The sequence below is a fragment of the Trachemys scripta genome, chromosome 2 (genome assembly GCF_013100865.1).
Source record: "Trachemys scripta elegans isolate TJP31775 chromosome 2, CAS_Tse_1.0, whole genome shotgun sequence".
Classification (NCBI taxonomy): Eukaryota; Metazoa; Chordata; order Testudines; family Emydidae; genus Trachemys; species Trachemys scripta.
Genome location: NC_048299.1, coordinates 80909743 through 80935655, shown reverse-complemented (window position 1 = coordinate 80935655; position 25913 = coordinate 80909743). Strand labels below are relative to the sequence as shown.

At 42.7% G+C, this 25913-nt stretch overlaps 1 protein-coding gene across 1 annotated transcript; it reads right to left on the bottom strand.

Annotated features, from left to right (window-relative positions):
- Positions 1–1163: 1163 nt before the first annotated feature.
- Positions 1164–25394, bottom strand: CASP14 (caspase 14). Its single transcript, XM_034761017.1, has 7 exons — positions 25148–25394; positions 22605–22702; positions 19566–19721; positions 14076–14304; positions 12177–12299; positions 5843–5952; positions 1164–3147 (listed from the first exon to the last, which is right to left on the bottom strand). Exons 1-7 carry the CDS (start codon positions 25392–25394, stop codon positions 3040–3042), a joined length of 1071 nt encoding a protein of 356 aa, XP_034616908.1. The 3' UTR covers positions 1164–3039.
- Positions 25395–25913: the final 519 nt, after the last annotated feature.

Here is a 25913-nt window from a genome sequence, read left to right as displayed (position 1 = left end):
TTTAAATGAAGCTTCTTAAACATTTTAAAAACCTTATTTACTTTACTTACAACAATAGTTTAGTTATATATTATAGACTTATAGAAAAATCTTCTAAAAACGTTAATGTATTACTGGCACGTGCAACCTTAAATTAGAGTGAATAAATGAAGACTCGGCATACCACTTCTGAAAGATTGCCAACCCCTGCGGTAAGCTCTAATCAACAGCTTTGTATTTGTATAGCAGTTCTCAAGAAAGTTTTTTTGTTTTTACTTTTTTTAATAAAAAAAAAGTATTAAGCTAACATCAGCATTACTCCCTCTGTTCCTTATATTTCTATATCAGTGAAACTGCACCTCAGAATAGCACTTCCATTAATCCGTACACCTGGTTAGTCAGAAGTTTCAGATGTTCCCCAAACCACAGATATTTAACACTAATGTATGTAGTCACTGATGGCTTAAAACAAAAAGTTTCCTGAAGTATCCTGCTTTTTTCCAGTTGAGTTAAATAGGCCCTCTTCTTGAACATGTATTTGATGTTATATACTTGCTACAAACACTAGGGCAGGGGTCGGCAACCTTTCAGAGTGGTGTGCCAACTCTTCATTTATTCACTCTAATTTAAGGTTTTGCGTTCCTGTAATACACTTTAACGTTTTTAGAAGGTCTCTTTCTCTAAGTCTATAACTAAACTATCGTTGTATGTAAAGCAAATAAGGTTTTTAAAATGTTTAAGAAGCTTTATTTAAAATTAAATTAAAATGCAGAGCCCCCCGGGCCGGTGGCCAGGATCCAGGCAGTGTGAGTGCCACTGAAAATCAGCTCGCGTGCCACCTTTGGCACACGTGCCATAGGTTGTCTACCCCTGCACTAGGGTAATGCAAGTATGCCTACTCCTAAGAATCATTTTTACTTGTTAATAGTTTAATTTACATCATTGAGGCAACTTGTATAAGTAAAGGTTTTCAAGAAATTGCTCTAAATAAGATGACAAGAAGGAGCATATCTAAGGGTATGTCTACACAGCAATGAAAAAAATCCATGGCTAGCTCATGCTAGCTGACTAGGACTCACAAGACTCAGGCTATGGGGCTGTATAAATTTCTAGGCTTGGGCTGGAGCCCACGCTGTGGGACCCTTCCCTTCTCCCCCCGCTTTGCCCCCCCACCAGGATCCTAGAGCCCAGGCTCCAGCCCAAGCCTGGAAGTCTACACAGCAATAAAACTGCCCTATAGCCCTAGCTCTCGAGTCTGAGTTGAATAGCGTGGGCCAGCTGCAAGTGTCTATTGTTGTGTGGACATATCCTAAGGCTCTAAAGCCTTAAAGATGGTACTTATGGCTGGTAGAATCAGCATTTCAATGGCATACTGAACAGTCAGTACACACTGTATTTCAGTGGTACTAAACCTTTAAAAAAGGTAGGGCCACTTTATTTATGTTTCTGTTTTGGTTCATCTCTGTCATCTCCTCTACTTTCTTTCTATTCTCTTTCCTTTCCCAGTTGATTAAAAAAAACAGACTGGGTGTTTTAATGCCTTTCTATTTTTTCCTCATTTTTTGCTTCTCAAGCCCCATAGATCACAAGGTACCAGGCTCCTCAGGTTGGTGGAACATATATTAGTGGCTCTTTGGTTTACTAAAATCAGCAATACCTTGCAGAGAAAACAAACCATGGATCAAATTTGTCTCCAAAATAACTCCCCTCTCCCCAGTGTTATACAAGGATTAATTAGGTTTAATAATTCAAAATTAGAAGCCATATTTTTCATTTTAAAATATGCTTGCATTTCTTCCCGTGACAGAGAAAAACAGAGAAGGGATGCAAACAGGAAACCATATACATATAAGATCATTGGAACAGTCAGCCTCGGGGAAAGACTAAAACATTTTAACATTTGGGTATTTTCTTCAGCATCAAGGTATCTATTTCCTTTACAATTTTTATGTGAATTGCACAAAATGCAAACAGAGAATAAAAATAAAATAAATACAGATAAAAAGTTTAAAAAGTAAAGTTCAATATGATAATATACTACTGCTATGCCTCCCCTTTTTAAAAAAAAAGATTAAGTGACCAAATTTGAACACATTTCCTTATGATGAGACTATGCCATTATATAATGTAATGGCTTTATAATTATCTCAACTTCTTAATACTAATATATTTCGGTATAAAACTTACTGACAGTGCAAAATTCAGGATAACCAAACACGTTGTGGGCCTGGGTGCCGTGGGAACAGATTAAATTTAAACAGGGTAAAGATAAAGCAAAGTATATTAACAAATAATCTGTGGAATAAGTGGGTACCTGGTCTGAGCCAATACAGTAAATCCTATGCAACATAGGAAGACTCTTCCCCCTGCCTTCCAATGTTATGAACAGTACCCCTCTTTAAGCACTTCATCCAAAATCCACTGAAACCAATGGAAAGACTCCCATGGACTTGAAGAGCAGGCTTATTTTGCCTTGGAAATAGAGTGGTTGGGCCCATTATTCTCTTCAGATGCATGATGTGCATCACCACACACTTGAGATTACTGGACATATTATTGGTAACATTCAAACAACTCTGTCACACTGCTGCTAGTAGAACAGACTCCCCAGGCTAATACTTAGGACTAAGCTGTTGTAAGAGATTTGTTGGATGTTAGGGTAGATTTTATGGTGGAGTTTTAAGAAGTAGTACAGGGAAAGAGAAAATGCCCTCTAGAGAACTGGAAAAGAAGCCAGTGATTTCTTAACATAAAACTTTTTGTACTGGTTGACTTTATTTATAAATGTAGGCAAATAGAAGAACCTAAAGTGGGTTTTTTCAAAGATCCTGTAAAGAAGTGCTCTCTAAAAATGGGACTATTTGTTGAAAAAAACATGCTGTTGAAAATAGCTGTTAAAATGCAGTAATAAAGCTGGTTAGTTAAAAGGAACATCCTAAGAATTTCACCATAATTTGGAAGAAGGTGACTAAACTTTATTATCTGTATTTATTTTATTTTTATTCACTGTCTGTATTTTGCGCAATTCAAAAGGCAGTGAGTCTTCCACTGATCAACCAGTTACGGTGCAAGGTATACGGCTTTGGTCAGAGTTGATTCCACGACTATTGTCTCTTTCACAGGGCATCCATGGATACTAAAGGTTTCCTGCACCAGGTTGTTATTGATCTGAAAAATAAAACCTTAATCAAAAAATAAATAAAAACATAATCCAAACCTTCACTGGTGAATGATGCTACTACACACATAATCTGAGGGCTGAGGGGGGTGGGCGGAAGAATGTAGGCTGAGCCCTAAGGCAGACCATGCATCTTTGGGTCCTGGAGCATTTGTGTCTTGTCTAAATCTTCATCTACAACTGAACAAGAAGCAAAAGCTCTACTTGAGGCAAAGCACCTGTTACTGCACTCCCATCTGGGGGAGGGGGAACTGCATGGAAGGAGCAGCCAATGACAGTGTGGCTTCTTCCTGTCTAGCGAGTTGGCAAGACTCAATAACACCATGGAGAGGCCCCTCCGAAGGTTTAATGGTTCCTTTCCCTTTGGATTGGTGAGGGGTTAAAAGCTGTATCCTCTGCCAGAGACTCATCGAATCCCTTCCTCCTTAAGGGAGCATTAAATGGAAACTCTCTGAGGTGAACTCTGCAGTGTTCACTGAGCCCTTTTTAACCACAGGGAGGAATGAATTGGCTTCTGCCCACTTGTCACCTAACTGAACACAAGCCTCCACAGTGAAAAGTATTGGGCTCTGACCTAATGTCAACTATTTCCCTAGTGAGTGTGCATGAAAATCAACTCACCCCAGCCCTTGGCTGGGCATCCCCCACCCCCATGTATTCCACTCCCATCCTGCATCCTATGATTTTAATCAGCTTGTTTTCAGTCCTGTACATTATTTTATTGTTTTTTATTTTGCAGACCTTTTCTTAGTATCTTATTGCTAGCCTTGTCAGAATTCAATTTTTTTTTTTATCATTTCAATGGCTAATATCAAATGTTTATTTTTAAAAGATTTTATCAATTTAAATTTTCACAGTGGTGTGAAATTATCGGGAGCAATCAGACAATTATTTAATGAAAACAGATGTTGAAATTGAAAAAGTTAAACTTTAACAGTATATAAAAACACAAATTGTCAATATCAAAAGGTAAATATCTTTAGATCAACAAATCAGACCTGTTTATACTATTCATTTGCTAGTCCATTTGTAACAAGCCAGATTCAAAAGTCTAAATCACTGGATTTCTGACTTCTCAAGGAGCATTTTTCTTACTTTGCCTACCTCTACATTTTGATGATCATCAATGGAAATATTTTTTCATTGATTTGTGTACAGTGAAAATGATGTTATTTTTTTGTTTGAAAGCCACTTGCATCAACTCAGTAATAATATCACATGTGCATGTAGAGTATATGTTCTCTATTAACTTTGTTACTTTAGATGTATTTAATGTACCAAATTTTCAGCTCTTGTAAACTGGTGTAGCTCTGAGGATCTGGCCCAACATACACAGTAATTAAGGGTGACCACTAAAGGAAATTTAAAATACTGAGGTTGTTCCATTTTGTTGTTGTTATAGTTGCTTATTTATATAAAGAAAACCTGAACGTGTTTTATTTTTTTAACATTTGGGGCTTTTGCCTTGTAAATATCAGGAATGCTAAGTTTAGTTTTCCCTGATTTTGCTGGAGGTATCAGGCCCATATTGGGAGCTTTCTCAAACTGGGCAGTTGTGGTGACTCTAATCATACCATCCTTTCTTCCAAGTATGTCTCAGGTGTTGATGGTAAATAAGCTGTTACTCAAAGAGTTTTAAAACAATCGGATTAAAAATCTCCTCTCCTCTCCAGCTGCTTGGTTGTCAATCTCTTGTTTCTTGAGATATTACAATTCAACTATTTTATCAGCTGCATATGGGTGAAATTCACCCCTGTGCAGAATGACAGCACAAGGTGTATGTATCACTTAAATACCATTGTGCCAGCAATGTCCCTCTGCCATATACATTGGCCAAACCGGACAATCTCTACGCAAAAGAATAAATGGACACAAAACTGACATCAGAAATCATAACATTCAAAAACCAGTGGGAGAACACTTCAACCTCTCTAACCACTCAGTGACAGACTTGAAGGAGGCAATTTTGCAACAAAAAAACTTCAAAAACAGACTCCAAAGAGAGACTGCTGAACTTGAATTAATATGCAAATTAGATACAATTAACTTCGGTTTAAACAGAGACTGGGAATGGTTGGGTCATTACACTAATTGAATCTATTTCCCCATGTTAAGTTCTCCTTACACCTTCTATGGGTCATCTCGATTATCACTTCAAACGTTTTTTTTTCTCCTGCTGATGATAGCTCATCTCAATTGATTGGCCTCTTACAGTTGGCATGGTTACTTCCACCTTTTCATGTTCTCTGTATGTATAAATATCTTCTTTCTGTGTGTTCCATTCTATGCATCCGAAGAAGTGGGCTGTAGTCCACGAAAGCTTATGCTCTAATAAATTTGTTAGTCTCTAAGGTGCCACAAGTACTCCTGTTCTTTTTGCGGCTACAAACTAACATGGCTGCTACTCTGAAACCTTAAATACCACTGGAGCACTATTTTAAAGATGTGAGTACTGCACAGAACTTATGCTGGTCCTCAGAACAAGAGTGAATTTTGCCCTTCAGTGTAAACAAAATCCAAATTTCTGAAGTGAAAAAGGAGAAAAAACTTTAAAACACCCCAAATACCTACCGTATAGCCTATCTTCACACATTGCAAAGACGCAATAAAGAGCAGACACCCAATTAGTTTTCCTTTGCAAGTCACCTTGAACATACTCTTTATGCAGTTTTGTTGCATACTTACTTTAGTAAACAAATCCCCTATATGCCACTTCATGCCTTGCTCTGAAAAGACCTCATCCATTGCTTCAATCATCCGAGAGCCTTTTTCCGTGTTACGCAAAGAAACATAACCTACAGATGGAAAAAAGCAGGAACAGCTTGTCAGTTTAGATTTTTCCTAATAAAAGTTGATTGTCAAAATGCAACTTAAGAACTTTTAAAGACATATTAACACCAGGTGATCATTAGTCCTAACATGGGCACCTAGAGGAAAAGGGAGAAATAATGGTTCTCGTCCTCCTTCCTGTGCAGCCATGTTAGGATCAGCTAGAATCGATTGTGGTTCTGAGTTTCCTGTGGAGTGCAGTCCCTGCATTGCCACTGCTCACCACCATGAACAAGTGAACAGAAAAAGGGCAGCGAGTTGGCAGAACCATGGTGCTACCCAGCCTCCCAATGTGTAAAACTGATAAATGAAATTGTTTTTAATTGTTCACTTTATTAATGTAACTTCATAAGTAAAGTTTTATGAATGAAACAATATTCATTCATAAAACCGGTTACCCCAATAACTGGCTAATTAACCGTTAAGATGCTTGTTAAGAGCCATAGCTGCTCAGCCAGCTGCCTTTGTAAGTTTCACTATCAATCCAATTCCTGCTTAAATCACTGAGACTTGCACTGTTTCAGTATTGTAACTTCTGTTCACCATTCATTACACTTGCCTACATTGTAACTTCTGTTCACTGTTTGCCATTCATTACACTTGTCTACTTCTGTTCGCTGTTTGCCATATTGTAATTCAAACTCCATTTTACAACCTTACTCCATTTTGTGAGCTTGCTGCAACCTTCATTTTTGCAAACCCTGCTGTAATCTTATTAGTTTAGTTTAAATGTGTGAATGAGGTATGTATGGATGATGGAATCAACCTCCAGCCCCAGCCTGTTCTGATGAAATAGAGTTCAAACACCAACGGCTGAAGATGCAGACAAGAGCCCTAACAAAGGGTACGTCTACACTTACCGGAGGGTCCGGCGGCAGGTAATCGATGTTCTGGGATCGATCCCGTAAGTGCTCGCCGTCGACTCCGGTACTCCAGCTCGGCGAGAGGAGTACGCGGCATCGACGGGGGAGCCTCCCTGCCGCGTCTGGACCCGCGGTAAGTTCGGACTAAGGTACTTCGAATTCAGCTACGTTATTAACATTAGCTGAATTTGCGTACCTTAGTTCGAAGTGGGGGCTTAGTGGGGACCAGACCAAAGTAAGAAGAGTCCACCCTAAAAAGAAAAGAACAAAGGTATAATAGAAGGAAGATCAAAGCCAGGTCCTAGGCTGAAAGTCAAGTCTGCAATTGACGGGTGATCAATCACACCAAACCCAGAGGCAGCGTGACACAGCAAGACCTATAGAGTCTGGATTCAAACTAAAGCCTACAAAAAGGATGGGTGAGATGGAAGACTTTGGAGGGTACATTCTGCTGCCAACATGGAAGGGCATCAGTGCATGCCCAACAGAGACTCAGCCCTTCCTTGTGCCCGGCTTTCCTGGCCAGTTAGCCGCCACAATCTATGAACCCAAGCCACAAACTCAAGCTACATTCAGAACTGGTAACTATCTAGCAGCTGCAGAACATTTGATGTCTGTGTGTATGTGTGTGTGTGTGTATATACATAGGTGTTAGATATTAGTTATTGGTCATAAATCAAATTGTGTTATCATAATAAATGTGGCATCTTTGTCTTGCCCCCTGAAATGATCCTGTGTAGTTTTGTCTGCATAACAAATGCATAGGTAGGGTGACCAGACAGCAAGTGTGAAAAATCGGGACTGGGGTGGGGGCTGGGGGTAATAGGCTTCTATATAAGAAAAAGCCTCAAATATCAGGACTGTTCCTATAAAATCGGGACATCTGGTCACCCTAAACTGAGGTGGGTGGAGGTGAAGGAGGAAAGTAGGCTGCACACCCTCGTGGCAAGCCAGACAACACTACCAGTTTAATGGGGCTCTTCCTGACCTAACAAACTGTAACACTTTACAAACCACCCAACAACTGAATGCTGCTCACAAATAGCAAGGTATTATAGCTCCTAAAGCCAATACCATATCTGCCAACATTTCCAGTAGCTAAAGTGGCGGGGAGGGAGAAGAAAGTGGAAGAGCTAGCCCCCCCATGCTCACCCCACAGCAGTAGCAGCTCCTGTGCCTCCTGTCCTGCAGGGCTGGCTGGGCTTGACTCTGCTCCAGGCATTGTGACCTGGCTCCCAGTGCACAGAATTGCAATGCCACTCAGTCAAATGTGGCCCAGCCACCCCCTGTCAGGTGGCCAGGTCAAACCTGTGTGGCACTGCAACCCCTCTTGCCAGGGCCAGGTTGAAATGCCCCGAGTGGGGAGACAAGCCCAGCCAGTTGTGCAGGACAGAAGCTGCTTCAACAGGGACAGGGGATTTTGTGGGTGAAAGCAGGACAGCCCCACAAAACCCAGGACTGTTGGGAGGTCTGCAATACAAATACAAACTAAGAAATTCTCCCCCCGCCCCCAGGAATTCTGTCATGCCACGGGGACAGTGAAAGCTGTCGGGCATCCCTTGATGCAGAGGTGGATTTACCATGAAACAAACAGTGTGGTGGCACGGGGCCCCCAATGACAGGGGGGCCCGCTAAAATGCAGGACAAATCTCATCTGACAACCTCTCCCGAGTCCCGGCCGGCAGCGCAGCAGGGCTCAGGCAGGCAGGCTGCCTGCATTCCGTGGCTGGTGGCCCCATGCTGCTCCCAGAAGTGGCTGGCTGCTGGTACGTCTCTGTGTGCCCCTGGTGGGGGGGGAGGCAGCTCCGTGTGCTGGCAGGGGCAGTGCACGGAGACCCGCTGCCCCACTCCTCCCAAGGGGCACGCAGAGACGTGCCTGCAGCAGGGCTAAGGTGGCTCCCTGCCTGCACTGCCTCCCTCCCTCTGTGCTGCTCCCGGAAGCGGCTGACATGTCCCTGCGGCCTGGGGGGGGAGAGAGAGGAGGAAGAGGGAGAGGCCCCACATGTTGCCCTTGCCCCGAGCGCCGTCTCTGGAGCTCCCATTGGCCGGGAACTGCGGGAGCGGCACGCAGAGACCCCCCGGCCCCTCCCACCTAGGAGCTGCTGCCAGAGAGGTGTGTCTGTCACGTTGGGAGCCGTGCTGCCCAAGTAAGCGACGCCCCCCTGACCTCTCCCGCACCCAACCCCCGCCCCAGCCCAAAGCCCACACCTGAACTTCCTACCAGAATCCGCACCCCTCCTCCCCACACACCCCAACCCCCTGCCCCAACCCGGAGCCTGCACCCAGCACCCAAACTTCAGCCCAGAGCCTCACTCCCGCACCCCCTCCTGCACCCCAACCCCCTGCCCCAGCCCAGAGCCCGCAGCCAAACTCCGTCCCGGAACCTGACCCCCATACCCCCTCCTGCACCTCAACCCCCTACCCCAATCAAGGTACCTCACTTTATTTTCATTTACTTCCTATTACTTATAATATAAGAGGAGGATGAAGAAAAAAAGAATGAAAAATGGGGCGGGGAGGATAAGAAAGAATGTTCTTTTTCTTGGCTGGGTCCCGGGGTGTGTGTGTGTGCCGAAAATGAAGCTGCCCACTAACTCTAAACTGCCACTGCCTTGATGACTGTGGTTGATTTACTCAGTTGTTAGGGATGATGTGTATTTGAAAGCGGATGTAGATGAGTGTGAAGGGATGTATGTAGTTGTGTGGCTTTTTTTCTGAATGCCTTGGTTTTTGTGGTTTCAAGTTAGTTCAAACTTGCTAAGGTCAAATAATATCTGAGACTTATATGTAATTTTGACTGCATTAGTGGAAATGCTTCTTTGCGACGTAAGGGACTTTTGTACCTGCAACTACAAGAAATGTTCTCTACTGAACTCCATACATAGGCCACCTCTAACCCTTCCCACAAAAGAAAGCCCTGTTCAAATCTTTATTGTTTTTATACATGTTGAACAATATAGTCTTTCTGGGGGGAAGGGCGGGGAGAGCTAATTTGGAAAAGAAAGGTAGAAGGACAAGAAAAGATCCAGAGAAAGGAAGCTCCAGTTCAAGGCCTGTTTTCCCTCACACACCTCCAGTTCCCACTGTCGTATTTCTTTAAAAAAATATGCAATTCATTAAAATTAATGCAATTATCATTACTGAAATCAGGACAAAGAAATGCAAACACACACTTCTGCTCCCCCCGCCAGCCGCTCAGTAGATCAGAATATACTAGTCACAGATGAAACTGAACAATGCTAGCTCAAAATCCAATGAAGAATTTGACGCATTTTTTTTTCATTCCATCATGATATAGCACAAGTGCCTTAGTCCACGCACGTGACACCAAATTTTAGTGGATTTTCCCCCATCTTGTTACTAATGTAAAGTAAAATTCTCCATCAGAAGCTGTGTTTGACAATTCTTTTGCCTGGTTTCAGTAAACTGGAGGTGTGATAGGTTTCCGTTTTCTGAGTGGTGAACACTGCTATTAATAGCCCCATGTCAGTCTTCACTGCAGCAGCAGCTAATTTCTTTGGAGGATGCAGCGGTTCAGCATCTCTGAAAAAACAGCCACTTACTTGGTTTCCTAACCATGGGCCAAATTTTTAAAGATATTTAGATTCCTAAAGAAGCAGATGAGAACTTAGTGGGATTTTTTAAATGCGCCTAGGCACCTAACTCCCAGTATAGCTTTACCAGCACTACATAGACACCCTTCCCCCTGTGTGGATACATATATTCTAGTAAAGAAAAGCTTTTTTTGCTTTAGTTTTTCCAAGTGACATAAACTAAACTGAAAAAGGCACTCATAGGCGAATCAGAGTGTCCACATGGGGTGCTACACCAGCAGTACGATATTGGTTTAAATTCATGGCTTAGACCAGTATAACTTTCCCATATAGAAAAGCCTTTAAACGTAGAGAAAAGAAAAAGAAAATCTTACATCTTTTGAAATCAATGTCCATTTACTGACCCCCTTTCTGTCAGGACAACCTGAGACCGCCTCTCCCTACTGTGTGCCAGAGATCTCTCTATCCGTCTAGGGCCGTGGTTCCCAAACTGGGGTTTGCGAAATGTTACAGGGGGTTCTCAGGAAAAAATTCCCTAATGGCGGACAGAGCTGTCCCTAGGGACCCCAGACAGCAGGGGGCCAGCAGCCCGGAGCCCTGGACTTCCAAGAGTTAAGCAGATCAAAACAAGCATATCTATCACACTGAGGAAATTTAAACTTCAAGACTCCTTAAAAGAAATGGAAAAGGAGGTGGATATTTTTTGCTGTTTTTAAAATTAAATAGGCAGCTAGTATTGTTTTTAAAATTATTATGAAGAACAAGTTTAAGCTTTGTTGTAACATGTGTTGTTTGCCTGGACTGCTCAACACCTGAATGACTGTGTAGGAGGAACTCTTTGAGTTGGCTTCTTAAATACCTTCATGCTGTTTCACATCTGATACTCCTTGATGAAACATAGGAGCCTTGTCCTAGAACAGGCTTATTCAAAGTAATACAAGCTGCAAAAGTGAGAACTTGGAAGAGTATTGCTGTTTTCATAATGTAATAAAAATACTGTAATTATCAATAATAATTAATAATAAATAGTGTGTAATAAGCATGTAATAAAAACTAATTTTATATTTCCCAGATCACTACTTTTATATTTCATACTCAGGTAAAGGAGAAAATCCCTGGAAACATTCATTTTTAGGAGGGGATTCGCGAGACTTGACATTTTAGTGAAAGGGGTTCACAGGTTGTTAAAGTTTGGGAACCACTGGTCTAGGGCCTGCCCATCAGGCCATTGTTCTGGGCCACCTCCCAGCTGTTAGAGTTCATTATCATATCAGGGTGAGGTTACATCAGCATTTCCACTAGGCCCAGTTTCCCCATTTGGGGAACTGAAAAGTCTCTGTTCCCCATACGACTACTGGCGTGAATTCACATTCTCCTTCTGTATCCTGTATGGATATTGGCCCCAATAGAGAAAAACTGTATTTTCCTCAGTATAAATCTCTTACCCTTTTCCCCTTACTATGAAATACAAGTTATTGAGAGACCCCAAAGCCTATGTCAGAAATACTTTTGTATTTAAAGAACAGGGCTTAGAGTTAAGAGATTCTAGCTCTGCCACAGGCTTTACTGTGTAACCTTGGGCAAGTCATTTAACCTCTCTGTAGAATGGGGATAACAACTACTGTACTAAATTGGAACTGGACCCAAAAAAATATTAGTCAGAAATTGCATTTATAAAGGGCCAAATTCTACTCACACACACACAAACCCCCACTGGAATCAACCACAATTCATGTATGTAACTGGGGCCTAACTTGGCCTCCTCTCTCTTACCCTTTTGAGTGGAATACACGACATAGTAATCACTAGCTGTTGGCAGCCTCCTGATAGCTATCAAGTTATAAGTACAATTAGCTTCCTTGGATTCATGCTCTTCAACTCCATGGTCTTCTTTTCCTGTTTTTATGACAAGGAAATATGTTTAAACACACTGTAAAATGACTGCCTGTTGCCATACATGCGCTGTTTATACACTTGTTTCTCTTGTACAAAAGCTACAAGGTATCAGAATATTTTCCCATCCTGGCACTCCCACCTATAGCTACTGAAGGAATGCAGGGACTGAGATATGGTGGTAATGGGGTTAGCTAGCTAGCTGGATTATTAGATAGCAGAGTTGAGGAAACTTTTTGAGTAAAATACATTTTGTTTAAATATATTATTTTTATCAAAATCAGAAATTCTTACTTTTTTTTTAAACTCAAAATTAGAAAATGAATAACAGGATTTTTCTTCCTTTTTTTTTTAATTCAATTTTCTGGTTTGTCATTTTTCCTTTTTTTCCCCTTCTTTTTTTCCATTGCCCCTCCCTCTATCCACTGCAAATTGGAAAAAATTGGAAAAGAAGAAGAAAAGGGGGTAAAAGAGAAAAAACAAAAATCAAAAATATTGAAAAACATTTTGAAACCAAAAACTGATGAAAATTTCACTAAAATTTTGAAAACAAATATCACGTATCTCAGTAACCTGAAGAACTAAAACAACACTTTAATTTCAAATATTGTAATGATAAAGAAAATAATTTTATCAACCAACTCTACTAGACGGTCTCAATGTCTGGGAGGAAGGTGCGGCCTGGCTGTGGGGGGAAGTGGCTTATGGGGGACAATAATGTCTAAAGTTGTGCAAATAGCAACAGCTCAAGTCTGCAAAGAACCATTGATCTCGGTTGATGTTTGACTTGCGTTAAAACCGAAAGTTTGCTCTGAACCGGGGTGGATTCAGGTTTTGGTTACATCTTTCCCAGAGCCCCACAAAATATCATGAAAGAGACTGTTCTTGGGAGCTTTCTATATCCATTTTGCAGATCTATGAGGTTCAAATGATTAGAATAAGATTCTTTTAGGTGCCTCTCTGAATCTATTAGGACCCCATGAGCCTGTCTGCCTGTTGGAACCCTGATTCCTCTTTGGCTCCCAGCCCTTTCTTTTAATAATTAGGAAACACAATCTCCTGGTAAAAAATGGCAGTGTATTATTTCTGACTCTGTGTATCAATTTTGATAAAACTTGTGAAATATTGCATCTTATATATAGCAAATCCCCACAAGCATTTCATCAGTGAAATCAGTCTTATGGGACTATTCAATGGACTGAAAAAAGTCTGTTGCTTGGCAAAGCTGGCCTTTCTAAGAAGATACTGTGGGGGCAAACTGTTAAGCCAGGAGGTTGCCCAATAAGAGCAGGCACTAATTGAAGTCAGGCCTTATGTACCTTTTCTTGTGAGGAAGGGGTTTGTCTTCAGTTTCCCATCAGAGCCCTGAGGACTATCCCATTTTCCATTACATAAGTTTTGCTAACTTTGAGGCCCTTGTCACCTCCACCATTCTGCTGGGTTAGGAGGATAGGTTAGATTCATTTTGGCGTTTTGTAATGGGGTGTTCTTTACAGGCCAGGGTGTCACTGTGCAGTAACACAAGGCATTGCCACCCTCTCTGGGTGGAACACGTGTTCTCTGTGTTATTTTCAGTGCTGGCTGCTTCGAGATTGAGAGACCAGAACTGGGCCTGAATACAGCTGTCCAACACCAGAGTACAGAGAACTGCTGAGGTCACTGGGCTAGATTTAATAATACATACTGTAAGCCCTTTATAGAGACCTGAAATGAAACCTTCATAAAAAGAGTCTGAAATTCAATACTACTCCTGCAAACACTACTTAATGTCCTGCTCACCTCCTCTGCATGCCTGAATGATAAAGATTTTAGGTTTTTCTTGGAGCTTTGGGCATTGTATATTGTTGAATAACGCAAATATATCATCAAGGTCAACTGTGTCACCATCTTTCCCCTGAATGAGGCCGTGACTCCTCCCATGACTCATAAGAGTAATGAGGCAGCAGCTAATTTCATCCTCAGATTGATTGATTTGATCCCGGAACTCTTCCAGTGCTGGCAATATTTCCTGTCACAAACAGCTGTGTTAGATACGCTGATCAAAACAATTAATTCTCAAAAGAAATTATTTATTAACAAATGAAATAATAAGGCTAAAAGATCAATTTAATTAGCCATAAAAAGTTTTAAAGCCATACTACACCTTGCAGTATCATTAACTGTACATAGTGGGTCCATGACTTGGGCTCCTAGATGCTACTATAATACAAATAAATAATAATAGCTAACAAAAAGCTGTATTATGTGATTTAGATTTCTTCCCTTCTTGATCTAGAGCCCAAACCAGCAAGGTACCTAAGCATATGCCTAAAATTAGGCATGTGAAAAAGTCTTATTGAAATCAATGGTACTAATCACATGCATAAAGTCTGTCACTTTCTTCTTAAACATAGTAACAGTTATTGTATTGGTGGGTGAGTGGGTGTTTCTGAGCACACCAACAGATTGCTCCTAAGTGAGTGGTTCCTCCCAGCAGGGAAAGGCCCCTGACACAGAAAGTAACTCTGAGAGGTAGTTCAGGGGCGAATGTGCTTCCTGCTGTAGGGAGAAAACAAAACTGTGTTTGGTCAGCAGCATTACTGGTAGGAGGGGAGCTGCCTCTGTGCCCTCATCCACTAATAAAGAGATGTTCTGTGTGCCTCTGTCATTACTCCAGGGACTCTGCCTGCCTGTGCTAACCAACCAATAAGTAGACAGTGAGGTCCCAGGTAGTACCTTGCTGAATTGGGGCCTTAGAGACTGCTTCAGATACTACTCACATAATTGTAAATGAGGAGTAACCCCACTAAGGTCATTAGAGTTATATTAATATAAAGCTACTATACGTTGTAAGAAGCCAGAGGTATCAAACATGCCCTGAAAAACATTGTTAACAGCTACAATTCTCACTCTGCCCTTCTGTCTGCAGCAACTAAGGCTATGTCTACACTACACTTTTGTCGGTAAAACTTTTGTCGGTCAGCGGTGTGAAAAAAACCACACCCTTGCCCAACAAAAATTTACCGACAAAATGCGCTGGACAGCACTTTGTTGGCGGGACACATTCTCCCATCAACAAAGCTACCGCCCCTCGTTGGGGGTGGTTTTATTTTGTCGGCAGGAGAGCTCTCTCCTGCCGACAAAGAGTGGCTACACTGCGTACCTTACGGCAGCACTGCTGTAGCGGCACGGCTCTGCCACTGTAAGCTGCGCAGTGTAGACATAGCCTAAGACTGACACCAATTGCCCTTATGCATATTCCAAACCTTTAGATTCCTCTTGGAGCTAAAGATAATGAGAATCAATATATGCCCATCATCGGCTGCACTAGCTACAGGGAAACTAGGCAGCTGACTAGGATGGCAGATTTGGTCTGGCCACCCTTCCATCATGACAGACAGGGGACTGGCCAAATTTGAATGGTGGTGTGACCCTGTGCACCAGGTCAAAACGCTACTCACTCAAATTTTGTCCGGCCACCCCTCTGTCATGAAACCGGTGGCTCTGCCAAACCTGAGTAGCGCTGTGACCCCATGCTGCAGGGCAAACAGGTTAGTCTGAGGAGAATTGAAATAAAAATCCTTGAAATCAATCCAACATAAAAAGCTTCCGATAAGAAAAGGATTGAAGAAATTTGTTATATGCTTATGCCATCTACTGGATACCAATGGAAACAAAAGAGAAATAGCTGAAATCTGAGCCCTCAGTTGGACAACATCAGATAGAAAATCAGAGGATTGCCCTTCTCCAACAGGATACATAAACTGGGTCACCTTATGGGACCATGGAGTTTTGCTTATCCCCTTCAAACAGCCTCTCCCTTCATCCAGGGTTACAGGAAGAAGAGCTTACTGATTAGCTGCAGAACCCAGATGTGCTATTGGACACTGAGCAGCATGGTGAACAGCTCTCACTTCCTCTTGGGTTACAGGACAAAGAAATGGTGAGATTTCACCTCAGCTTGTATGTCTCTTTCTGATCTTGAATATAAATAACTGAAAGTTATCTTGAGCCTACACTCTTTAGTGAGACCTCAAGTCTTGCATAATGTTGCATATTAACTAACTATTGCTATAAGCATGCTCGTCTTTGTAAGCCCATGCAAACTGGCCTAAGAGATTTAAAACTATAATTTATATAATTGTTCTTAAAATTTAAATTTGTCCCCTCCATGCCACCCCATTCAAACAACAGGGATTCTTAAAAGTATCTTTAAGACAAGTGCATCCTTACTACTTGGAGAAATATGGGAAGAGCGGTAAATGTGTTGGAGGTACTGAAAAATTGATGACAGATGATCATAAGTAAGTGTAATTAGGAATGTTGATGATTTGTACTGGTATATGAGATAAGTGCAGAATCTCAATCTTCGTCTAGGACAGTTGCTTGCAAGACTTTATTTTTGTGTTCAGTACATGCCTAGAACATTGGCTAGGTCTACACTTGATTGATGAACTGTTGATTGTACACATATGTGGTTCTAGGTGAATTATCAAAATCTTGATTGGTTAAGAGCATCACGTGTCTTGATTTGAGAAATACTGTCCAAAATAAAAGCTGGTGTGAATAGAACCTTGCATTAAAATTAGTAAGTTACGCTCCCTGGACTCAATAAAAAGGAGTTATCCTAACTAGATTCCATTCCTATATTAGCTATAAAACTTATCAAATTGACAAATTTAGTTTGTTAGATTTCATCTTTAAAATCTAATTGGCACCTCAGCAAATTCATAAAAATTGATCCTCATTTACGCTTGCAAAGTGAGATCATAATCAGACCTGTAAGGATTTGTGATTTAAACTGCTGTAGTTGAGCAATACACTTGATATTATTCATCTAAAATTGTAGCACAGCGGTCACCCCGCTCCGGTTAAGAAGGGGTTAAAAGCAGCCAAGGGAGGCTGGTTGGATAAACAGCCACAGGTGTAGCCACACCCAATTAGGGCCCAGCTGACCCTGATAAAAGGGCAGGATGAGGGAATGAGAGAAGACTCATGCTCCAGCTGAGGATCAGAGAGGACCAGGCTGCTAGGACAAGCAAGCGGGGTACCTGAGACAGAGCAAGGCAGGGGAAAGGCAGGCAGAGCTGAGGAGCTCTGGCTTGGTGAGTCCCCAGGCTGAGGCCTTGCTAAAGGCCAGGGTAGGTACTAGGGTTGCAGGGAGGCAGCTGGGGCTTGAAAGGCAACAGGTCCAAACCCCCTAGCCGATGATGAGTGACCACTTCAGACTGCAGTTTGCTCCTGAGGGAAGGGACTAGATGAGGACTAGCAGAGGGTTACTGAGGTGAGGTGGATTTAGGGGATTGGGGTTCCCCGAGGAGGGAAGACCCAGAGTATGGGAGCACTGCTGTGCGGCAGCACCCAAAGGTAAGGGACACTGGGGTCTAGGAGGGATGCGGCACCTGAAGTGCTATAAGTGGTGGAGATCAGGAGGAAGCAGGCACTGGTAGGAAGACACCAGCCAGCAGGAAGTGCTCTGAGACTGGAACTGAGCTAATTCCTGGATGACCAGCAGGAGGTGTCACGGCGGTGAGTGCCCGCTGTGCTACAAAAATATATCCAGGAATTACAGGTTTTGATACAAGGCAAAGATCTGGGCATGTGTATTTTTTTTCCTGGTAAATATTCTCAAGTTCCAGTTAATTTATCTCAACTGAAGAAATGATGGGAGCAATGGCAAAGGAAGAGTTTTGAAGGGTAATTGATTCCTCAAAACATGTATTTTGTTTAATTTAAAAATGCTCCAGAATGAGGATGTGGTGATGGAAAGTCTAACTTTACTCAACTCCTTAAAAGAAGAGTCATGAGAGTATTTAGAAGTCAGTTCTGCAGCTGTGCCCCCAGAATTCCCACTGAAATCCCTAAGGTCTTATCCTATTCCCTCTGAAATCAATTGCAAAATTCAGATTGACTGGAATGGGACCAAGATTGGGTGGGTTCATTTGTAAATAGGGGTTACAGATTAGCTTTTTCAGCCTTGCATTTTAATACCAGGAATGAGCCTGAATTCTAAAATGCAAGCATTTCCTTTTGCAGATACAGATTTTGTGGTGCTGTACCACTGGATCTGAGCACAAAGGAAACCGACCTGAGAAATGATAACTTTAGCATGTAAATGCAAATATGAAAGCTGTCAAGCGCTTTACTTCATATACTGTACTACATTTTGGGTGTTCAATGCAGTCTATACTGGCACCTTTAAAATTCAAATACATTCATGTTTTCTTAAATTCATAGATTTTTCAACATGATATGGTACAAAAACTTTGCAGGAAGTTGGTGCAACAGTATTTTAGAAATTATTCACATTACCTCAGGCACACAGAAATAACATTGTTGGGCCAAATTTTGCACTCCGTTACACAGATACAACTGCCATTAAATCAATAGTGTTGCACAAGTGTAAGCAAAGGTAGAATCCGACCCAAATATTGTACTTGATTTTTATAATCTTAGGAAACACACAAAGGAATTATGGAAGAAAAAGGGCCAGTTTCAGCAATGCTGTAATGACCGCATTATCAAGATCTCCTTGACTGACTCTTCCTTACTGATCTTCACTCTGGCAATTACTCCGATCCCTGCTCACTGATTACCACCTCTTGGTCACCCTTGCCTGATAGATACCAGCCTAGCTGTGACTGCTAGGCCACACTGCCTATGCCTCAGTCCCTTACAAAGATCATGAGGCCTAAAGATTAGCCCTTCCACAAAAGGGCAATCAAAGGTAGGGAAAAAGCCCAATAGCCTAATAATGTACAGCAGATTGGCAATTAAGAGGTAAAAGGGGAAGGAAGAAAAAACCTTCTAAATAATTAACTACTATTTTTTTTGGCTCAGATAGTCTCAAGTCAAGCCTGGAATCAATCATTCAGAGAGGTTACTCGAGCCAGCCTATAGCCACACAGCTGCAGATAAGGCAACTGAGTGTCCCAAGCATTTGGATTTGTGGGGTATTGGAGGAGGGGAGCTCATTTGCAAAGTTCTATTGCCACCCAGGGAGCTAAAGTTTTAAACATTTTCTGCATTAGGCTGTCCCTTTCCCTAGGAAGATCAGCTTTCAAGGGATCCACATCCATAGCTTCAGGACTTCAATTAACCCAAGCCCTGTCTATAAAAGATAATCAATACCTCTGGGCTCTGGTGGGGAAATATTTTCTAAACATTTTACAGTACTGATTTCTGCTTCAGTACAACTTCAAATAGCACCAAGTGAGCCCTTACGAGGGGTGTGGAAGGCATTCCATTTGAAGCTATCTGCCTGGTATGGTATAATTTTTTAAGACTTACCTGCCCATTAGGATCTATGCACTGTCCAGAAGGCGTTTCAAACTGGTACTTGTCAAACCACTTATTCATTACTTCAATATCCTTTTCTGCACCGTGCCTGCCTGTTGTCACACACATCATAAAAGCCACACGGGTTTTGCTCATGTCATACGTATCCTGTTAATTCAAAATGTTTGTTTGATGAATGATCTGTAGTTTAACTGAACAACAGCATTCTAACACAGTATGGTTTTTCTACACGTAACACACGATTGAGGGCCCAATCCTGCAACTACTCTACTAAGAGAAATCCCACTGACTGGGGGAGCCTCTGTAGGATTGGGCTTCTATAGCCTTGTCTAGAACATCAAACTGATGTGTTGCAAATAGGGCTGTCAAGCGATTAAAAAAATTAGTTGCAATTAATCGCACTGTTAAACAGTAATAGAGTTCCATTTATTTAAATATTTTTGGATGTTTTCTACATTTTCAAATATACTGATTTCAATTACAACACAGAATTCAAAGTGTACAGTGCTCACTTAATATTTATTTTTGATTACAAGTATTTGCATTGTAAAAAACCAGAAGAAATACTATTTCAATTCACCTAATACAAGTACTGTAGTGCAGTCTCTTTATCATGAAAGTTGAACTTACAAATGTAGAATTATGTACAAAAAACTGGTTTGTTTTTTCATTCAAATCTAAAATTTTAGAGACTGCAAGTCCACTCAGTTCTACTTCTTGTTCAGCCAATCGCTCAAACAAGTTTGTTTTCATTTGCAGGAGATAATGCTGCACTCTTGTTTACAATGTCACCTGAAAGTGAGAACAGGTGTTCTCATGGCACTGTTGTAGCCGGTGTCGCAAGATATTTACATGCCAGATGCACTAAAGATTCACATGTCCCTTCATGCTTCAACCACCATTCCAGGGGACATACGTCCATGCTGATGATGGGTTCTGCTCAATAACAATCCAAAGCAGGGTAGACTGATGCATATTCATTTGCATTATCTGACTCAGACCCCAACAGCAGAAGGTTGACTTTCTTTTTTGGTGGTTTGGGTTCTGTAGTTTCCACATCGGAGTGTTGCTCTTTTAAGACTTCTGAAAGCAAGCTCCACACCTTGTGTACCTCAGATTTTGGAAGGCACTTTAGATTCTTAAACCTTGGTTGGAGTGCTGTAGCTATCTTTAGAAATCTCACATTGGTACCTTCTTTGTGTTTTGTGAAATCTGCAGTGAAAGTGTTCTTAAAATGAACAACACGTGCTGGGCCAACATCCAAGACTGCTATAACAGGAAATATATGGCAGAATGCGGGTAAAACCGAGCAGGGGACATACAATTCTCCCCCAAGGTGTTCAGTCAGAAATTTAATTAATGCTTTTTTTTTTTTTTTTTTTTAAATAAGCATCATCAGCATGGAAGTATGTCCTCTGGAATGGTGGCCAAAGCATGAAGGGGCATACGAATGTTTTAGCATATCTGGCACGTAAATACCTTGCAGTGCTGGCTACAAAAGTGCCATGCAAATGCCTGTTCTCACTTTCTGGTAGGGTGACCAGATGTCCTGATTTTTATAGGGACAGTCCTGATTTTTGGGTCTCTTCCTTATATATCCCCCCACCCCCATCCCGATTTTTCACACTTGCTGTCTGGTCACCCTACTTTCTAGTGACATTGTAAATAAGAAGAGGGCAGCATTATCTCCCTTCAATGTAAACAAACTTGTTTGCCTTAGCGACTGGCTGAACAAGAAGTAGGACTGAGTGGACTTGTAGGCTCTGAAGTTTTACATTTTATTTTTGATGCAAGTTTATTTTACATAATTCTACATCTGTAAATTCAACTTTCATGATGGAGATTGCACTACGGTACTTTTATGAGGTGAATTGAAAAATACTATTTCTTTGTCATTTTTACAGTACAAATATTTGTAAACAAAAATATATACTTTGATTTCAATTACAACACAAACACTATATATGAAAATGTAGGGGGAAAAAATCCAAAATATTTAATAAATTTCAATTGGTATTCTATTATTTAACAGTGCCATTAAAAAAAAAAAAATTGCTCTTAATTGCAGTATCGGGACTGTCCCTATAAAATCGGGACATCTGGTCACCCTAGCTATACCTGAGCTCTACGGCCCAGTTCCACAAAGATATCTAGGCTCCTAACTTCCATTGAAGTCAAGAGGTTAGAAGCCTAAATACCTTTATGGATCAGAGCCTGAGAGCTCCAGGATTGTATCCTCTCTCATTATTTTTATTTGGGAATTTATTAAAGTTGACAGGCATATTTCCAGCATTCATATCTTAGGTGTAAGTATAGCTTCCTTTAATTTTGTACATGATGCTGATTTGCTTCCAAGCTTTTCCTGTTTTTCAAAATTCTCTCAGGATATTATCCTGCTCCAGGAGCAATGCTCCATGCCAACTCTCCATGACAATGCCTGATCCTGGGTTGAAGGAGAGGAGAGTGGCCACTTGATCCATAATCATGCAAATTCACTACCCATAATCCCTCTTGTAGACGGAGTGTAGGGGAAGCAATTACTACTATCGTCCAGGGGCTATAGTTACAGCCATGAAATAGCTAATGGCCTAATTCTGCAAACATATCTTCACATATGGATTACTGCTGTGAATAAGCCCATTAATTTTGATGGGGTTACATGGTAGTAAGCCCTACAACTGGCCATGTTTATAGGATGGGCCATGACCTGCATACCAAGGGGAGCTTTCCATCCCTCAATCCCAAGGGAGATCCCCTTTTGGAAATTTTGCTTAACCTGGCTGTACTCAGGCTCCAGCCCACAGTATAGCAGGATTAAGCAAACTATTCAATGTCCTCTTTATTAACCTGAGAGAACTGCATAATTCAGCAAAATTCAATTATTTACAAATATCAGGCCAATTCTGCTTTCTGTCACACAAGGGCAGCTTCCACTAAAGTCCAGGGAAGTTGCACTGGGAGGAGAACTTGGCCCAGAGGCTTCATGGGTATTGAACTGTTCTGAGAAAACTGAAAAATAAGTACAATTACCAATTCGTCATAGTCACTTTGCTCAGTTCTTCTTCCTTTAAAACTTGTATCACTTGTCTGATTCCCGGTTTGTTGTTCACCAGTTCTCGGTACAGCAGCTGTGTGGATATTTAAAAACAAGTAATTTATAAGTGCAGCTCAAATGACAGGTAAAGCTGTTTTTGTATGACTTCTTAATATCTTTCTTTCCTAATTTTTTGTAAGTCACAATTGACACATTGCTATAGAGACAAACCAGATTCAGAATCTTCTCCCCCGATGCTAAACGCACACATCACTGCAGGCCTAGGCATAAGCTTCTCCTGCTCTGCAGTTTGACCAGGTGAGTTAAGCCTGTCTGAACTAGCTTTTTTTGTCAAGTTCTCCGTGTTGCTCCAACTCCACCGCTCATGGCAACAGTGACTAGGAGTTAAGGCAGCTGTCAGTATATTAAACACAGTGTTATCTAAGACTACTCAGATAAACTTTACTTGACACCATGGTTAAAATACTGCCAGTGCCTTATCTACACTAGCTCTCCTACTGTTGCTACTACCATTTAAATTGAAACAGTGGCAGGCGGCACCAATACAAAATCTCTGGCCAAAAAGGCCTTGGGGAGAGAAGCCCAAAATAGAGCCTCACCCTGGCCCATACACTGTAAACTTGCTGTGCTAAACTTTACCTCAACTGGAAACTAACTTCTAAATCTTTATCTGGTGGCTTATGAGCTTTACTTATGTAAAATTCTCATTGAAGGAAATAGTGATTTTGTTTGGGTCAGACATATAAAAATTGAGGATGGCAGGCTTATGTCCTGTTTACATTAATTATTTTTATTGGCTATCAGCTCTCAACCTGCCAAGTTATAGGATATTAACTTTGATTATATAAACAAAACTGGAAAAACATTTTGATTCCAGCTCCTGGGTTGGTGTCTATTTTCTGTCATTGCTGTAGTTTGCAGTGGTCCTGTAGCTGTGTTGGCCCCAGGACATTAGAGAGACAAGGTAGGTGAGGTAATATCCTGAAGAAGAGTTCTGTGTAAGCTTGACTCTCTCACCAACAGAAATTGGTCCAATAAGAAATATTACCTCACCCACCCTGTCTCTCTAAATTACTGTCTTAATCACCTGAAGTGCATCTTTACAGTCTATTTCTGGGATCCTCTTTTTAAGTTTTCAGTTTGTTTTCTCAAACACAAAAGGAAAGCTATAATACTGGGATTGGCCATGTAAATCTCCAGCCTGGGCACAGTCTTTCTTATTTCTTATTAACAAATGTCTGTTCATGAGCCTTGCTTAGTTTTGCAGGTGTGGTGTGAAATCCTGCTCCTATTGGAGTCAGTGGGAGTTTTGCCATCATTTTCACTAGCAGCCGATTCAACCTGTGGATTACATAATTCACTTGGTTAGATGTCCTAGTTTTCAGTGTGAATGGTTGATAGTGCCTGCAGGTATGAACTGGCTTTGAATCGGTGATCCAGAGATAATGCACCGGGGCTGTGCCTACAGGAAAGAAATAGAGTCCCGGCGGGCTAGCTTGCCAGAACAATATAATTCTGTTGCGACTGTGAGAATGGGACCACGTACTATTGGAGCTTTATCTCCAGCACTGTCAGTACCTACTCACGCACCCCTGGATTTCCTATTTTAACAAATCTCTTGGGTTTTCACTCACCTCTCTCGTGCTTTGAAACACAGGCCCGTGCTCAGGGCTGGCTTTAGGCCAATTCCACCAATTTCCCCGAATCGGGCCCCGCGCCTAAGAGGGCCCCGCAACCAGTGGCAGGGCCGCCCAGAGTGGGGGGCAAGTGACAGAGAATCCCTTCCCTGGCTAGAGGCACCTTTTTAATTTTTACTCACCTGGAGGCACTCCGGGTCTTTGGCGGCACTTTGGCGGCGGGTCCTTCAGTGCCGTCGAAGACCCGGAGTGAGTGAAGGACCCGCCGCCAAAGACTAGGAGCGTGGCCGGGTTAGTACAAGCCCCGCGTGTTTTTTTATGTAGTTTTTTTTTTTTTTAGTCATCCCTGTCGGGGCCCCGTCGAAACTGTTCGAATTGGGCCCCGCACTTCCTAAAGCCGGCCCTGCCCGTGCTTCCCTCTGTCTAGTCTAATTCTTCAGCAAAACTAGAGAGCTGCCCACTCCAACAGACAGGGCAGGGGGAGCTGGATGGCTCCCCTGGCTGTTTAAACACAGACCCCTGTTTTGTGGCTGGGGGGTGAAAGCTGTTGTTCGGTATTTAATATTATCCCCCCCCGAGACAGACATGGACTGAAAGGGGGGGTTGCTCACTGAGCTGATAGGCAGTGGGCTGGAATCCTTCAGCCCCCCGCACTAGCCCGAGGTTGGGGGCTGTCTGGGCAGGGGGGCGGATTCCCGGCTCCGTTCTAGCTCCGAGAGGCCCTTCGCCGCGGCGTGGATCGGGGCTTGCGGCAGGTGAGCCGAGGAGGGGGCTGTGGCGGGTGCCAGCTAGCCCGGATCAGCGCCTCGCTCGCACTCGGGGGCGCTGCTCCGGTTGCAGCCCGACCCCCTTCACGCTCCGCCCTCGCCAGCTGCCTTTACCTGGCGCTGCCGCTGCTCCCGCTGTTTCCTGCCTGGCCAGCGCCTCGCTGGTGTCGCGGAGCGCCTCTCTCAGCACCTCGGCGGCCCGGCCCGCGTAGCGCTGCGCCAGCTGCGCCGGGCTCCCAGCTGCGCCTTGGAGCTCGGCCCGGGCGCCGCGCGCCGGCTCCGAGCTCCGCAGGTAGAGCGCGCAGCGCGCCAGCTCCTCCTGGCTCAGCCGCGCCAAGGCGGCGTGGACGAGCCGCTCCATCCCTGGCTCGGTCCGGGATCCGCTCTGCCGCGCCTCTCTGGCAAGCAGCGTGAAAAGCCGGGGTGTCGAAGCAGGTATTTGTGGGCACGGGAGAGCCGGCGAGAGCCGCGCCCCAACCGCACCCCACCCATCCACCCACCCTAGCGAAACCCTGACCAGCTTTTTCCAGGCACGCCATGCACGCGTCTCCCTTCCGGCCTGGCGGCTTCCTCGCTGGTTTCCAACGTCCCCTTTTTGGTGCGAGTCGGACCCTGGCTTCTCTGTGTGCTTAGAAGTCCCATCGAAATCAATGGGCGCTGTGGGTACCGCGTGAGATGCTCATGCAGCCAAACCTTCGGTGTAAGAGTGGTGTAGAGGACAAAAGCGAAAACAGGCTTAAAAAAAAAAAAAAAAAAATGAGAGACGGTCCTGGAGGAGAGGTCCCTCCGTGGCTATTAGCCAAGATGGTCAGGGATGCATACCCTGAGTGTCCTTAAATCTCTGAGCAGGAGCCACCAATTCTTCCTAAAAGTGAGGGGG